At 29.6% G+C, this 17,587-nt stretch overlaps 2 protein-coding genes across 5 annotated transcripts; one reads left to right on the forward strand and one right to left on the reverse strand.

Moving 5' to 3' along the window:
- Positions 1-1,014: 1,014 nt before the first annotated feature.
- Positions 1,015-6,419, forward strand: LOC145966308 (G-protein coupled receptor Mth2-like). The gene is made up of 5 exons (XM_083090318.1): positions 1,015-2,823; positions 3,257-3,335; positions 4,341-4,522; positions 4,707-4,878; positions 5,369-6,419. Exons 1-5 carry the CDS (start codon positions 1,341-1,343, stop codon positions 5,730-5,732), a joined length of 2,280 nt encoding a protein of 759 aa, XP_082946444.1. The 5' UTR covers positions 1,015-1,340; the 3' UTR covers positions 5,733-6,419.
- Positions 6,420-9,157: 2,738 nt separating this feature from the next.
- Med23 (mediator complex subunit 23) lies at positions 9,158-16,387 on the reverse strand. Of its 4 annotated transcripts, none has more exons than XM_083090303.1 (12): positions 16,312-16,387; positions 16,070-16,239; positions 15,634-15,878; positions 15,413-15,545; positions 15,069-15,251; positions 13,888-14,175; positions 11,534-13,679; positions 11,078-11,317; positions 10,637-10,796; positions 10,246-10,533; positions 9,882-10,088; positions 9,158-9,504 (listed from the first exon to the last, which is right to left on the reverse strand). In XM_083090303.1, exons 2-12 carry the CDS (start codon positions 16,112-16,114, stop codon positions 9,366-9,368), a joined length of 4,074 nt encoding a protein of 1,357 aa, XP_082946429.1. In that variant the 5' UTR covers positions 16,115-16,239; positions 16,312-16,387; the 3' UTR covers positions 9,158-9,365. The 4 variants fall into 4 exon arrangements, with proteins under 4 accessions (XP_082946429.1, XP_082946432.1, XP_082946428.1 ...); XM_083090306.1 differs by having other exon boundaries at positions 13,888-14,172; positions 16,070-16,122; positions 16,289-16,360; XM_083090302.1 differs by having other exon boundaries at positions 16,070-16,122; positions 16,289-16,360.
- Between the last annotated feature and the right edge of the window lie 1,200 nt (positions 16,388-17,587).

A 17,587-nucleotide genomic window follows, 5' to 3' on the forward strand; every position in this document is an offset into this window, starting at 1 on the left:
AGGCATTTAATCGAGTATTTCTTTTCCATAACGGAAGTCAGCATCGAATATGAAATAAGCTTATATCTTATTTAAACTATCGCTATTTTCGGTAAAATAAATGATTAAAATAATTAAAAGTAATAAATTTAATGCTAAAGAACTTGGTGTTGCTATAATTTTCACTTATTTTACTTATTTATATTATTTAACACAATATCTAGATATTGATAATAATTTTTCTTTATTATAATATATCTTATTAATCTACGATCCGAAGATCTAAGATATTCGCAATTAAACGGCTCATATATAAATGCATGATGTGTTTGTTGCTGTCCGTGACTTGGCGCGAGATAATATCGTATTTTTTAATGTTAATGATATAATCCTTGTAAAATCTTAGAATGCAAACGAGTTTTTAAATAATATTTCTTTATCCGACTTCCTAGTATTATTATTCATCCTAGTATTATTATCTATAGAGTGGAATAAAAGTATAAATAAAATATATATTTCTCAAATAATTTCATCTTTAAATACTGTATTTTTTTGTAAACTAAAAATATGATAAGTAAAATCGAGAAAAAATGATTACCGAAATAAATCAAATTTCTACTATATTTAAAGTATCGATTTTTATTACTTCTCCGGAAAAATTTTTGACCATATATAAGCATCTGATGTAAATAAAAAATTTTCTTCCTTCGAGCATTAGCTAACCATTGCATATGAATCTATTTTTAATGATTGATTTATGAATCTATTTTTACTTTTTCGAAAACGTTACGTCTTATCATTCGGGAGGTCTATTCTTCGATGATATAATAATATCCAAATAATAAAAATAATATTATATAAATAACAAAATGTATGTATCAAATTAGTCGCGAAGTTAATCAAGATACCATCTACAGAAGTTTGTAAATAAAGTTTTTTGTTTGAATCACATTGTATATATGATTTTTCTGCAACACACAGACTGCTTCTTCAACGAATCATCATCTTCAATAGTCTTATTGCGTTTCTCGCACGATCTTCTCTCCGCATATCTCAAAGACAAAAATAACAATAAAGATTTCATCGAGTTTAGTGAAAAAGTTAAAAATCTATTGCAATGTTGTTTTTATAAGTGTTATCGTAAACAATTTTAAATTTAATTCGACAAAATCTTCGCATTAAGTAAGCATCATATATTCGTAATTTTACAATGTCACTTTTACTTTTTTAATTTTTTAATACACAATTTTACTTTTTAAATTTATATATTATTGTGATCGTTAAATACTCGTCTGAGCAGTTGTTGTAAAAAGAAATCAAGAGTGTTTTTTCACAAGTAAATTCAACACGTTAAGTAATCGATGATGTGTGGAAAAAATCTCGCACTTTGGTATTGCATACTTCCACTTATCGCTTCATCCTCAGTGTTTTGGACAAATTTCACAAGTGACAACGAAGAAAAAGATTCAACAGTTCGATATCAACTTGATACAAATACTATGATGACGAAGAAGAGAAATTCTAACGACGAAAAAGATTGGTATAATTTGCATGAAAATTTGACCAAAAATAACGATGATACGCAGCACACGTATCGCGTCAATTTTACAAATAACCACGAGCATAACGATTCGATACAATATAAATCTGGAGTGCATGCCGCAAAGAATCATGAGAATGATGATCAAATACTAGATATCGTTCCGAAGATATGCGACAATATTACTTGTATTCGCCTATGCTGTCCTTTCGGTAATTATCTGGTTAACGGAAAATGCATTGCCAAAAAGGATAAATCTATTTTCTTGACTAATATATATGGATACGTTGATAAATCGTTAAATAACAAAAGTAAAGGGGTAGAAGGATCATTTCTTCTGATCGTTCACGATCCGTGTCCGAAGACTAGACACTATTTGCTTAATCCTAACTATAATATGTTTTTGGCCAATGGCGCTTTATATCTATCGTATTACAATACAATTATCGAATCAACATCCTATTGCTTCGCGACCGTAGATCACAACATATTTGCTGTGAACGTTTGTCTTGAGAGTATAAAAAAGATCATGAATGAGACTATAAATTATAATAAAGATGCAATTTATCCGATTAATCTCCGAATGAAATCTGCAAAGATGAACATAACGAACACCATAGACAAGAGCAGGTCCACTTTACTCGAGTACCTTAAAAATTCTAATACAGATAACAATAAAAATAATATCAGTCTACACAAGATGTGCGACAATATTACTTGTATTCGACTATGCTGTCCTTTCGGTAGTAACCTGATTGATGGAAAATGCATTGCCGTACAGGGTAATTTTATTTTCTTGCAAAACTTGTATGGATACATTAATAATTCATTGCAAACCGAAAGTGAAAGAAGAAAAGAATTATTTCTTTTGATTGTTCATAATCCGTGTCAAAATTATTACTGGCTTTATCCTTACTTTAACACAATATTTGCCAATGGTTCCTTCTATATATCTAAGTACAACAGAATCATCGAATCAACGTCTTATTGTCTCGCTAATATGGGTGGAACCAGATTTATTGTGAATATTTGCAGAAAATCTGTGGGGAAAATCAATGATAAAGCCACCCATAAATCAACTGAAACAAATATAATCACATTTATATATAACACACTAAATGTGGCGCGTATATTACTTTCGCTGATGATGTTCATAGTGTACTCCATAGTACCAGAACTCCGTAATATACATGGCTTCATACTGCGTAGATACAGCGGCTTGGTATTTATCGGGGAAACAGTTAGATTGACAGATGTGTTAATCATAAAAGATATGAAAGAGGACATCGTCTGCATCGCTAGTGGTACAACATATTCAAATTGTATAATAAAGCAACCAATGCAGCATCTAGAGATTAGAATTGTTAATGCATCTAGAGATTAGAATTGTCAATGCATGCTGACATACTGATGGTTTAATACTTTTTGATAATTTGAATATGTAATTTGTAATTTTTACAACTTTAAAAACACAAGAATTAATAGTAAATTTAATTATATAAAAGTATTTGGTGAGTTTTAAAATCATGTTAAAATTTCGCAGAATTATTTACATTAAGAATTATTAAGTTATAATATTAGCATATATGATAAATATATAATTTCTCTTTATAAATTTGCAGAACAGAAAATTAATTTACGATCTATAATTTTTTATAATCATATAAAATATAGTTTTGAATTTCAACATTTTGCAAAAACTTATTAATTGACACATTGTTTATTTCATTGTTTCAGCTTTTGTCAAATACTATACCTTTTTAGCAAGCTATTTTTGGTTAAATGTAATGTGTTTCGATATCTGGTATACATTTAGGTAAGCTACTAAATATTCTGTATTACATATATTTTACCTCTAATATAAATTATTATAATTATTGTGTATTTTTATAAGATTAAATTACGTTATACAATAAAAAAATGTGCATTTATAATATATAAATATGCACATTCATATTATATACTTACGACGATATAAAGATCCCAGCAAACATCAAATAACAGTTATATAATTGTTAGTTATAATTTCCCACTCAACAATATAAATGTTACATAACATATAAGAGTTATGTTGTTGAGTAGGAAATTATAACTAACAGTTATATAATTGTTACTTGGTGTTTGCTGGAATAATATTAAAAAACAATAAATTGTGAACAGAATATAGAATATGGACTTACGTCATGTCAATTTTTGCCTAGAAATATAAACTACTACTGCTTAAAATATTGTAAATTTAGTACACATACACAGAAATCATATAAGCTGCACTTTTGTAAATAAAAGTTTATATCTTTTCTACATTTTTTAAAATTTTTATAAAGATTCCGCTGAATATTAATTGATTTATTTTGTGAAATTATATTTAATTTTTAAAAGCAAAGTAGTATTGTTAAATTGATATTTTGAATTATTTATAATATTTTATTACACTGTTTAATTTACGTCCAACATTATGAGCTCTTTCTACAAGTTTCTCTTCTTTTAATATCTCTTTTAAGAACCAAAAGTTAATATTATTCTCTTTCTTTCCTTTTCTACGTAACAACATAAACAAACATATCACGTTATATGCCAACATATATACATAATTAATGCAAATACACATTAAAATATAAATATGCTTTTGGTCAAGATTTCTGAGAAAATCTATATAATTATAAAAATTGATTTCTATTGAGTGATATAAATCAATTTTTATAATTATATAGATTTTCTCAGAAATCTTGACCAAAAGCATATTTATATTTTAATGTGTATTTGCACCATGATTTCTTCTATTTTTATTAACTAAATGTAGAATGTATACTACGCTTTACAGACAATTACGCTCATTACAAAGAAATGTGAAACAACAAAAGAGGAAAAAGTTAATCATATATTCTGTCTTTGCCTGGGGAGGCCCGTTTATATTCACTATTATTTGCAGCGTTATAGAATTTGTTCCTGACTTTGTATCGAATGATTTTCGACCGAATTTCAGGCACGAATGTTGGTTTAATGGTAATGAATGCTACATTAATAGATAATTCAATTAATACTATAGCATATAAAAATAAAAAATGATATAATAAATAGTAAATTCAAGTACTTTTCTGCTGAAATTATAAATATGTTTGTTATATTATTTTTTATGTACTTACAAACGTAGTTTAATATGAGAAACAATAAGAAATTTATTTCGCAGATGCAAGCAAAACAGCATATTTCTTGTATTATAATGATGTTGGAACTATCTCCCGTATCGTTACTATTTGCTTATGCATTCGTACGGCACAAAAAATTGCGATTTACGAAAAGGATATTGCTTTTCGCTTAAAAGATTCGAAAGGTCAGCGTTATAATCACAACAAACAATGGTACGTAAGCAATATCTTTGCATCAATGCAATATCTTTGCGCGATAATTTATATTAATAAAATATATGCTGAAATATTAATAAGGACAACCAATGGCATTCATGTTTTTAACAAGGGTAAAAAAAAAGAGAAGGGAAACAAAGAGACAATTTCATTTTAAAATATCACTTTTGTATGCCATTATGTTTTTATAATTAATTTTATAGAAATAAATATCGTCGCCGTTTTAATCGCTCTTACATTTTCTCGAGAAAACTTTTGTGAAGATGATGAAATGAATAATAAAAATAATAAAAATTAAAGTCTAAAAACATAAATAGGAGGCACAAAATGTAAATGTCTCTCTTTTCATAAAGGCGCAATAATCGCATTTCTTAAAAAGTTCTTAATAAAAACTTTACTATTCTTTTTTTGTTTTTTTTTTCTCTTAAGTTTAAAATGATCACTATATTATTTTGAAGTTTAATTATCTTATTCAATTATTTTGCAGGTTTAAGTTGTACCTAGAAGCAATTAAAATTCTATTTATCAGTTATTGCATACAATGGTATATGTATATTATTCAATGGTATTCTAATGAAGATCCATTTACGCTCCGTTATATATATTTTGCTCTGGATTCCATACAACACTTTTGCATTTTCATCATATTTGTATGGAAGAAAAAGATTAGGAAGCTGCTACTGAAGCGATTAGGTTGCCAGAGTCGCGATATGTTTTCAACTGAACGCGCTATAGTATCCTCAAACAATAGCACCACTACATCAGGGATGAGTTCCCTGTGCGAAAATACCAATCCTTACGCAAACAAACAATGCCACGCAAAGAGTTCGTTCGATTCAACCGAACTTTAATGACCTTTAATGACACTTTGCTGACAAAAGAATTTTATCGTAGATCAAAAGTCAATGATTAAATCCAGTGATTAAGAATGACTACAGTGTTGGAACAATTGTTTAATCGATGATGAATTTTATATTATCGTTGATCCTTTTATTTTACACAATCATGGTCCTAATTTCCTTCTGTCAGATATATATCCCACATAGCACCTATGTCCAAGAGACATTCACAGGACATCTTGAAGATGTCGAATCGCCCAAAGATGTCTTCTGGATACCTTCTGGACGTCTTTTGGATATGCATGCTATGTGAGGTTTCTATATATGTCAGATATATATCTCTATTCCTTTTCTTAAGTCTTTTTTTGTTCTCTGATTTTTATTATTTAATGGTGTATTTGTAATCTCTTCTTTTTAATTTTCCCTGTAATTTGTATTTTCTAACTTTTTGATAATACTTTTTATTAATATTCTCAAAAATTGGTGATACATTTATACTTCACTCATTGTCAAATGTAACAATATTATGGAATTATTTTATATTCATGTTATTGTTAGTAATATAATGGAAAGTAATATATTGTATCAAGCATAATATCGATTGCTAAATATATGATAGTGTTATAGTGCGTATGCATAAAGAATGTTTTTGTTAATACACAATCAAATACTTTTAAATTAAACTTTTTTATTCTCAAATTGCAAATTGATTACTTCTTTAACATTATCCACACATAATATTATTAATCCTCCATTAGTCTGAAATACAGGTATGAACCATGGATATTCGTTCTTTCGTATCTTTTAGCTTTCATATCTTTTTAATTTAACTTCTTTTTAATATGTGCCGCTGCAGATATTTTTCGCTTTCTCGTTCTAGATTTGAAAAGAAAGATACCTAAACAGGTGCATGCTCAAAAATTAATGCGCTAAAAGAAAGAACAAAAATTCACCTGTACTCCACGCGTCTAACAGAGAATTAAGCGATAATAATTTCTAAAGACGCTGTGTTTGCCGCATTACTTGAACGCGAGATTCAATGTATCATGCAAATCATTTTGCTGGCTCTATTAATAATTTTGCTTATAAGATACTACGGAAAAATTATCTATCTGAGATTCGAAAATCTAAGAGACTGAGAAACTAAACGGCTAACTAAACAATATAATGGATACATAATTTATCTTTATTGTTGTCTGTGATTTAACGCGAGATATCTATCGTATTTCTTAATGTTAATGATGTAATCCATGAAGTAAAACTGTAGAATGCAAACTGGTTTTTAAGTAATATATCTTTGTCCGGTTTTAAGTTAGTAGAAATTATTATCTATAGAATAGAATAAAAGTATTAATGAATGAATTGATATATTCGAAATAATTTCATCTTTTAATTCTATATTTCGTTTTTAGATCAAAAAGATAATGAATAAAATCGAGAGGAAATATTATCAAAAACTGTTGGTATATCGACTTGACAATATTGAATTATCATATATTCGCGTTGTAGTAATGAAAACATATTGTATTAAACATGCATGTCGACTGCTATACTCACAAATTTGTGTATTACAGTTTTGCTTTAGTATATTTACGAACATTATCTATGAATAATATCATATTGATAAAAATACAGCTGACAGTAACTGACAATTTTAATCTTAATTATAGATAAAACATATGTATAACTATATTTATTTTTTGTGACATTCAGTTTCTCATCGTCTTTAATATCTTTAACTAAATCCAAAAATATTAAATATACATAATAAATATACATATAATAAATATACATATTTGTATATATTTTTAAATATATATTTACGTAGAAATAATTTAGGAGACGAGATATATTTTATCGCAACAATATTATTATTAAATGCGTGATGCAAATATTCATAAATATCAAGAGTACTCTTTCTGTGAAAAATGTTTTTGAAATATTATTGTATAACATAGGTAATTTTTTTGTTAATACATAAGAATTCTTAGTTGCTTTTTATAATGTATATATATATATATATATATATATATATATATATATATATATATATATATACATTATAAAAAGCAACTAAGAATTCTTATGTATTAACAAAAAAATTACCTATGTTAAATATTACCTATGTTTTAAATATATATATATATATATATATATATATATATATATATATATATATATATATATATATAATAGGATTATAATAGGATATATATAATAGGATATATAAAATAATAGGATTTTAACAGATTAAAAGCATATATATGTATATATATATATATATATATATATATATATATATATACATATATATGCTTTTAATCTGTTAAAATCCTATTATTTTATATTTATTTTGTACAAATACTAGTTCTGTATAATTATAATTATAAACGTATTGTTCTCACGAATAACTAAAAATTTGATAAGAATTTGATAAGAAAGCTGACATTCTTTAAGAGAATATGTTAGAATATGTTAGAATGCATTAGAATCAGCAATTGATTTGATTTCAAATGCTATTCACATTGTAATTCTTCGTCAGCAAAGGGAGACTGGAACAAGTTTTCAAAATACAAGCTAAAAATAATTTAGTTTTTATTTTAGTTTTAGTTTTTTTTTAAGTATTGCAGAGCTTATACTTTATTTTAAATATTTTTATAATCACAAATTTAATTTTGTTTAGGCTAGTAAGAGCTAGAGGCGGATGATATTTTATATGACTTTTTTTTAACAGATGCGATGTATCAGTTAAAAAAAGTTAATTTTTCTTTTGAACTTGAATAGCTTTGTGCACAGATTTTCCTTGAAGCGATACCAAGTAATTAAATAAATCGAAACTTTAATTTAGTAAATCTCTCTCGGACCTCTCCAAAAAAACATAGGCTAAAAAAATATTGGGGAAATCGTTGAATCCGGAAGCGACTATATGGTAAACATTTTATTTTTTATCAACACATTAAACATTTAAATTATTTATAAAATGAGAATAAATGTTTCGTTATTATTCAAACTATTTTAATGTGAAAGTTGTTCATCTAAAACTACTTTTAATAAGAAAATTTAAGGAAATTAAAGCGAATCATATTTTATATTCTCAATCGCAAATTTAATGTTTTTTAAGCTAGTAAGAACTAAATGCGGATGATATTATATAATTAACGATCCATTATATTGCTCATGAATCACATATCAAAATTATAAAATGTCATGTGTATTTTTTTCAATTAAAAATTTTTAGTAAAAAGAATTGTACTAAAAATATAAAAAAATATAAATCTACGGCTATAATAAAAAAAATTTTTAAATATAAGTATTTTCTTATACATTTTTTAAATTTAAATTTATTTTTCCTTATCTGACTTTTGTTAAAAAAAAATAAGAAAAAAATGAAAAAATAAATCTATAAATCAGTAGAAAATACAATGAAAGACAAAAAGTAGTAGTCAAACACACATTTATTCGCGTATATAATCGAATATATCAAATACAAGATGATCATTTCGTAGACTAAAAGAAATATACATTTTTTATTTATGTTTCGCGTTAATAATATCTACTTTGGAATGACCGGATTAATATTTAATCCGGAAAGTCGAATCACACATGTCACGATGTTATTCCCGCAGTAGCGGGAATAATTGTGTCTCAGGACGTATGAATTTTCTCTATATTTATGTGAGAGATGAAACGCAGCCTCATTTGCAATGCAGGTCTTAGTCTTCGTATAATACATTCCACTTCGTTCTTCATCATATCACCAACAAACATGTACTTGATGTGATACCTATTATAATCATTAAGGAAGACATAAAATGATATAGATATGTATGTATTGATCTGATCGTAAAAATGTGTGATCCGATGATAAAAATATTACGAAATAAGATCTGATATCTTTCAAGTGAAATCTTATAGAGAAACTATATTTTTAATTTTATTTTTAATATTATTTTTAATTTTATATAATTCTCTGTTACTATTTTATATGTACTTTTTACAATATTTTAGATATATCAGATGAAAAATAAATAATAAATATTTAGCAAAAATTAATAAAAAATATTTAGCAAAACTTATTAAAAGTGTTTCGTACACATACACACATGATCCATTAAATTTTTGTGATATTAGAACGGTTATACATATATATATAAAGGATACAATAAATCACAAATGGTATCCATATAATTCAAATGTGCTTGAGTGTGGTCAACTCGTTCCAACATTTCATACAGAGAAACAGTGAGTTCAACTACGCAATGTGGCCGTTCTGCATTAAATCTCACTAATGTAGGACCAATCAAATGGCAAGCATATATCAATTGCTCTTCACTGCTCACAACTGGCTGGAGTTTTTCTTTGATAAATCTATAGAGAAATATTTTTTCATTAATTCAATACAATAAAAATATGTGATGATGAATAATGAATATAATGCTATAATAAAATTTATATTTCTAAAAGTTACGAAAATATTAAACTTAAATCATTTTATATATAGAATCATTTTATATGTAGTATTTACTGAGGCATTGTTGTGATCTGTCCTACACCTGCATGATGCCATACTGAATGTGCCAGTGCAAGCATGTAACTGTACTTATTTTCTAGTAAGCTGTTATGCGTAATGTTGAAATTAAATATCTGAAATGGCGTCAAATTCTTGTATTGCCAATTAGCCAGAGCGGGACTGCTGATGGTCTCCACTAAACGATCGTGTAATGCTGACCAGTAACATTCCGGCAGTGCCGCTAACAGTAAACCGATGCAATTTATCCACAAATGTATCTCGTCTGATGGTACAACGGTATATCTGTATACAGAATAAAAATAAAAGTTATATATGAATCAAGTTTAATGTTATGTTAATCATATTGAGTTAATAACATAATTGTAAGCAAGTTAAAATAAAGTACCCTTTAGCCACAACATCCAATAGAGAATTAGCTACTAAATTTGCAGCGACTGGTAGAGCCATAAGTTCCACACAAGTTACATATAATGCATGTGCCGCTGGATTTGGAAATTCATTGAACCTCCAATCGGTAGCAGGAAAATGAGCCGTACCAGACATTGCTTTAACATATATGCTTCATTAAAATAAGTCACTTTTTATGTTTATTGTCTCATTTATAATTCCATGTTGGTTAAGAAAAATTCAAAATTTCTCAGAGTTCATATTAATATGGAAATAAATAAATTTTTGATTGAAAGGGATTTTTAATCTCTGGGGAAAAAATTAAAAACTTTTAGATTATAAACATATGAAAATCTATATGTCTTTCCAGTTTAAAAATCAATAGTAAAATGAAAATACTATTTATATTACGTGTCACAAAACTATTTTGTTGCCTTACTTTCTACGATTCTTTGTACAAGGCGAATGTAATAATCCAATTCTGGTATCCATTGCACTGCGTCATCGTTTAAGCGCGTCATGTACTTTTGATAAGCCTCGGAAAGCGCCCACCCTGGCGCTCTAATTTCCCGCAATGATCCCAAAACAGCAGACACCAATCGACGTTTTAGCAACGGTCGATCTCGCAATTTCCTTTCATAATAATGTAATGTATTGTAAAGGTATGTGACAGGTCGATCTGAAATATTAATATTAATTTTAATTATAATTATTTTCGATAAAAACAAATTTTGATTTGCTATGCAACCTGCGCATTATTGAAAAAAAGTCTATTTCTTCTAATTGTAAAATAGAAAAAAAGTGCACTTGAATACTTGACTTGGACAATTTATTAATTGCCATGCGAAAAATAATAGACTTTTTGATATCATTTTGCAAAGATAATTTGACATACCGTGAAATTTATACAAACAGCCCAAATGTTCCAACAGTATCTCTAAACTTTTGATAACAGGTGGTATCTCTAGATACCTATGCACTACTATGTCGAAAACTGGCAGGAAACGAAGACACACATTTCCGAAATATACGGGTAGACTTTGATATTGACTAGGCCCGCCGCTAGTTTGCTCCATAATGCCCTCAGGCGCAAACTTCTCCGGAAATTTCCTGTGAAAGGCGAGATGCTTCTCGTGCCAATTTGATTGTTTCCAATGCTCTGGTGAATTCTCCTTGACGAATTCTTGCAATCGATTTCTAAACTCCGCTGCTTTCAATAGTAATAGCTGTATAATGAAGAAGCATACTTGTGCCTCGTTACCTTCCTGGGTCCTTAACGCCAAACAAAGTATCAATCTGTCGATGGTCACTATGTTGTACTTCCAGATCATGTCGTTGATACTATCGACGCATTTATTAACATGCTGACCAGCAACGCTATTCGCGAATTCGAACACTAAGTAATCGCAGAATTTTCTAAGATGGGCTGATAGTGCTCTGGCACCGATTCTCTCGAGAATCTTGTATGCGATAGGACTAATACAATCAGTCTTTAGTATCATCTTCCACAGAACGCATAAGAACAATGGTGGTGTTCCGGGTACAGAGAAATGTGCGATAATGTCATTCTCATTGCTCATGGATGACCAATTTCTATATTCCTCTTCGACCGCTTTATTAATCTGCTGCTTGTTCTCCTTCGGTATGCTATTCTGTTGGAAGAATTCGCTCAATACAGGCGGGAAACACTGCAGAGTGTGATTCGCCCAAGAATGTGGCGTGTTTTGCATGATGGTGTTCAGTAATTCCTTACACCATGTGCCACTGAGACTATCGGCACCTGTGCCAGTCACGTGCATGGAACGAGCTAGCGTTAACACCAACGCTCGATTGAGTTCTTCCGATTCTGCAGATACGAGAGTCTTCGGCTCCGACAGGAATCTAGATAATTGTGGCTGCACCTCTGCCGAACCGAGACCAGTGATAAGTCGTAGAGCCGTGCTTTCGACGCACAGATGAAGCTGCGTTTGATTGGTTTGTGGTACCGCTGCGAGGCTGTGAAGATGCGACAATAACTGGACTCTGTAATGCGGCTGGATATGATGCATTCTGTAGCTGAACATCTCCAGCAAAGTGTATAGCGTACCCCAAGCGTGCGATTTGAAGACCGTCGGTAGCAACTGACTAATAAATCCTTTGATACCAAGACTCTCAATTTCTGTGTACACCAATAGTCTGCTGTAAGTTTCAACCAGTGCCGGCGCCAACGCCATATTGCTCTTGGATTGTGCTAATTTGATCACATGCGTGACAATACTGTGAATCAGGCTCATCTTCGAATGTACGGTCAATGAATCCAGGATAGACATCGAGAGCGGCGTCGTCGGGCCATTTGCCAGCGCCGCGGTATTCTGTAAGATCTGCAAGGGTTGCTGCTGTTGATTTTTCTGCGTACCCAGAATAGTATCGACTAATGCCGCCATTGGTCTACTGAAGTATTCTTGATTCGTCGAATAAGCGTTGCACAAGAGTGCGATGCGATAGTCCGAACCCATACAGAGAGATGTGTTTGGCATAACTAAGTGTTGTAGGAACTCGTGATGAACCTTCAATGTGTGTGGTATAGGTCTGTGAATGTTGGAGACTGGTTCGGATTGAGCTTTCTTCAGCAAGTGTATCCATATGCATGTAATGGCCATCTGATGAGTGCACAATGCCTGGGTATAATCTGGGACAGGTAAGGGCTCCTTCTCCGGATAAAGAAGATCGTACAATTTCAGTACAGGCAAGAAATTCGACAATGGATTTCGTTGGATGCTGCCGGAAATAAATTGTAGGAGGACCCACATCAAATGATCCCTGCCCTTTCTCAAGTCTCTGCCCGCCAATTTATCATGTATCGCCATGACGATACTTGGGAAACACGCGAATTGGAAAAGGATAAAGTAAATGAGCTGTGAGGATAAATGCAACCACACCCAATGATTAGCAACAGTCCCGTCCGTTCCTTCTGCCGGTAAAGATTCATTCTCGGCCCGTTCCATTGCGAGTATGACTAGTTCTACCAGTTGTTCCTCCAAGACAATGCATCGTTGCTTATGCTATTATACAAATAAAAATGTATTAAGATCAATACAATGCTTATACAATGTTTTTTAATACATATAATTTGAGAAATGCATTTAGTATGCAAAACTACAGTTTTATATAAATATATTTAATTTCTTTTTCTCATTTACATCTTGCAATAATTTTTATATACCACTAACGTCCATGTATATATATCTCATTCTTTTTTAATAATCTTACCTGTTTTTGTAAACCAAGCATTGAACAGACCATATCTCTACTATACGGTTGCTCCAGAACATATCGGAGCAATTCTGTTTGAGGCTTAAGTAAATCTGGATCATAAGGTAGGTTTCCTTTCAAAGAAAATTTCAATGTAGTAGGATCCAATAACCAGGGATTAATCAAATGATCTGCGTATCCTGTATGTTCAACTACTGGTAACATTTTTGAGTGCCCTATTATAGATACCATTTGTGCAGTATTTCGAAAACTTTCAACAAAATTGGAGAGCAATTTTGCCAACTTCTGAAACATATGTGACATATATATGTAATATCAAATATCTATTAATATGTAATATTAAATAGTTATTTTCAAAACAATTTACTCAATGAAAGAACATTTTTCATTTGATATCACCCAAGCAATGAAAGTAAAATAAGTATATTAGATAACATGTGAATAATTTTGATCCACACATATTAGATTTAGAAGAACAGTTCCATTGTGCAATAGCAATCGTCACATCAGAAATGGTCCAACCATACCTAACCATACAAGAAAATCTTATTCGCACATCGAATATGTGTATACAAATAGTAAGTCTGCATTTCGAACATATGCTTTAAAACATTTATTGATTCATTTTAGAGCCAAAAAAATTCTTAGAACGTTGGAACAATAATTTTGGATCAAAATTATTCACATGTTATCTAATCTACTTATTTTACTTTCAGTCATTGCTTCGGTGATATCAAATAGAAAATCTTCTTTCATTAAGTAAATTGTTTTAAAAATAGCTTTTAAATAGATATTTAATAGCTTATTATTAATGTATAAAATTGTAAATATAGTATCAAAATTAAGTTTTATTCTATATAATTTTTGTTAGAGTTATGTTTTGAGGAATATTTTCATGCATGAATAATTTTTAACATAAATTTTATATAATTTAAAAATATAATATTCATAATACTAAGAGAAAGAGAAAGGGATATAAGGGATATATAAAAGATATAGAGATATAAAGGCAGAAAATGTATAATAAGAAATAGCAATTTAGATTTAAAAGGTATGGATGGATGAATGTTTAGAAATATTATAACCAAGTCCCTCCTTGGCAATAGCTGAAGAATAAAGAACTAACTAATATTCATAATACTTTGATATTTTCAAATTTAATTACTTTCATTACTTACCCAATGAGGCCAATTCTTGTTATCAGGATAAGCTTTCTGTATTTCATTGACAATAAAATAACCTGGCAATAGGCATGCATTTCTATCGAAAATATATTCAATAACATTCTCTAAAGCTTTTAATTGTGGTTGTACTGATGCATTTAATCGAGCTGGTATAGTTTGCGCTTTTTCCTTACATCCCTAGTATAAAACAAGATATAAAAGATAAGTATATAAATATATATTTTTGTAAGTAATTTAAATATTCAGTATTTAATCCAAGTTGTGAGAAGTATTGCGTGAGAAGTATTCTACATGCACATTAAAAATATGATATAAACCATTTATTAATGAGAACCTACTTTCATGATCTCTCTGACTCCTTTATAATCAACTCCACCAATGATATGTCGAATGAGAACAAAGCATTCGACCCAAAAGTCTTCCAACTGATACTGTAATTTATCACAACTCAAAATACATTCGCACACTAATCTGAAAAAAATTCACAAAAGAAAATTTAATGCTGGAAAGGAAATGAGAAGAGATAAAGACCAAAATTTTCATTTATCTGAAAATATACCTAGCAGGTAAAACATTTGATTGCACTAAGTTTTGTAACAGCGATAATAATAACTGTAATCGTCTATGATTAGTCATAGCTGCTGCCATTGAAAGAAACTGGCGAACAGCAGCTTCCTGCTGTTCTTTTGTTAATCCAGTCATAACTCCTTTTAGTTCGTTTTGCCATGTTGTTATTTTCTCGCTTTCATTGTTAGGCTGATGGACAAGAACACAACTAAATGCTTCCTCTATTGCTTCGACTTTCTGAAATATATAAGATACAATATATAAAAAGAAAGAAAGAGGAAAATTATCTTAATTTCTTTTTATATATCTAAATCTCTAGAATTAAGATTACGTCTACTTCACAAAAAAATTATAAATAGAGAAAATAAATATATACACATATATCTACACATATAACATATCTAAAAATGATATTTTCTAATACTTACTAAAATATCATTCACTATACTTGCGATCTGCGTTTCACTGCTCATCTTCTTAACTGCATATTTTTGTAAACATACAAAATTTTAATTAATAAATAAAATGTAATTTAAAAGAATCGATTAAATATTTCGTAAAGATCATCAATATTTTTTTCTCTTTCCTCTATACGTTTCTAAAAATAAAATTAATTAATATAACATTAAAAAATTAAAATATATTACCAATAACATAATCTGGTACATACACTCAAAACTACCTCAATGTTCCAACTATCTTGAACAACTAAAAAGGGCCACTTTGACCAACTCTAGTTAAAGTGATCGACGATAATTTTCAGTGTTGCCAACAATATTTTTACCGATATGATTGGCCGCATTCAGCGGACTCAACCGCTAAGTAGCAATCAAACGTGATTGGTTTCTACTTTCAGATCCGGCCAATCAGCGTCGAATTACATCGGAAAATCTAGTAACTGTTGAGTCCGCTGAATGCGGCCATTGTTTCTCTCTCTCTCTTTGTTTCTCTTTTTCTTTCAAATGTAAACATTTCGAAAGAACAAAGAAAAAGTATACAGAGAGCATCTAAATATATAAACTCTTATCAGTACATATCTTATAGTAGTAAAATCAATTTCAAGCGAGACGATTTTTTTGATTGATCATAAATAGCGTGAAAATTAAATCATGTATCAGGTCATATTTTAACAAACTTTCTATATTATTTATTAAAGATCATTGCATGTGAAAAAATTTAATCATATAAAATCCGTGTCAGACTACGTATTGAAGTTGAGATTGAAGATTGAAATTTGATCGAGTAGAACAAAGAAATTTTAGCTTCTTTTGTTCTGTTGCTTGGTCGAATTCCAATCTTCAATCTACGTAATTTGATACGGAATTAAAGACAAAGGCCCATATTCTGAATCCTCTTTTATCGATAGTGCTTCTAAAAGTGGCCTGTAGCCAATCAGAAGGCTTATATGCCACTTTTAGAGGCACTTTTATCGATAAAAGAGGATTCAGAATATGGGCCAAAATGTTTTCCAATATTGCATTCAAAAATTTACTTTTGAGTAGAATAGCAAAAGTTTCTTTATCCTGATTGGTCAATTAAATACTATTCTATCGGATGATAAATTTTCGAACATAATTTGCGCTTGTACGCCATAGACAAATAAACTATACTCAGATAGTTAACCGTCTATGAAGTTGCCGTCATATTGCTAACAATTGTTGACGATAATATAACTGTTGACATGATAGAGTACGATTAATATATTAATTAATATGACAGCAACATGATTAATTATTCGATTAATTATTTAATTTGCTTGATGATCTAAGTAATTAATAATCAATTACACTTTATTTCCTAGCAGATCCACATCTATACATATATAACCAAGGCATCACAAAGGATTCCATCATGTATATAACTACACAGCTACGATTTCTATGCACTTCCGGCACATCCGGACATTGGCCGCGACGAACTTGCGGTGAAACGTGGCGCGTTCAGTT

Source organism: Camponotus vicinus, unplaced genomic scaffold (assembly GCF_025532165.1).
Source record: "Camponotus vicinus isolate PSW18456_S1 unplaced genomic scaffold, iyCamVici1.0 SCAF_2, whole genome shotgun sequence".
In the NCBI taxonomy this organism is placed as follows: domain Eukaryota; kingdom Metazoa; phylum Arthropoda; class Insecta; order Hymenoptera; family Formicidae; genus Camponotus; species Camponotus vicinus.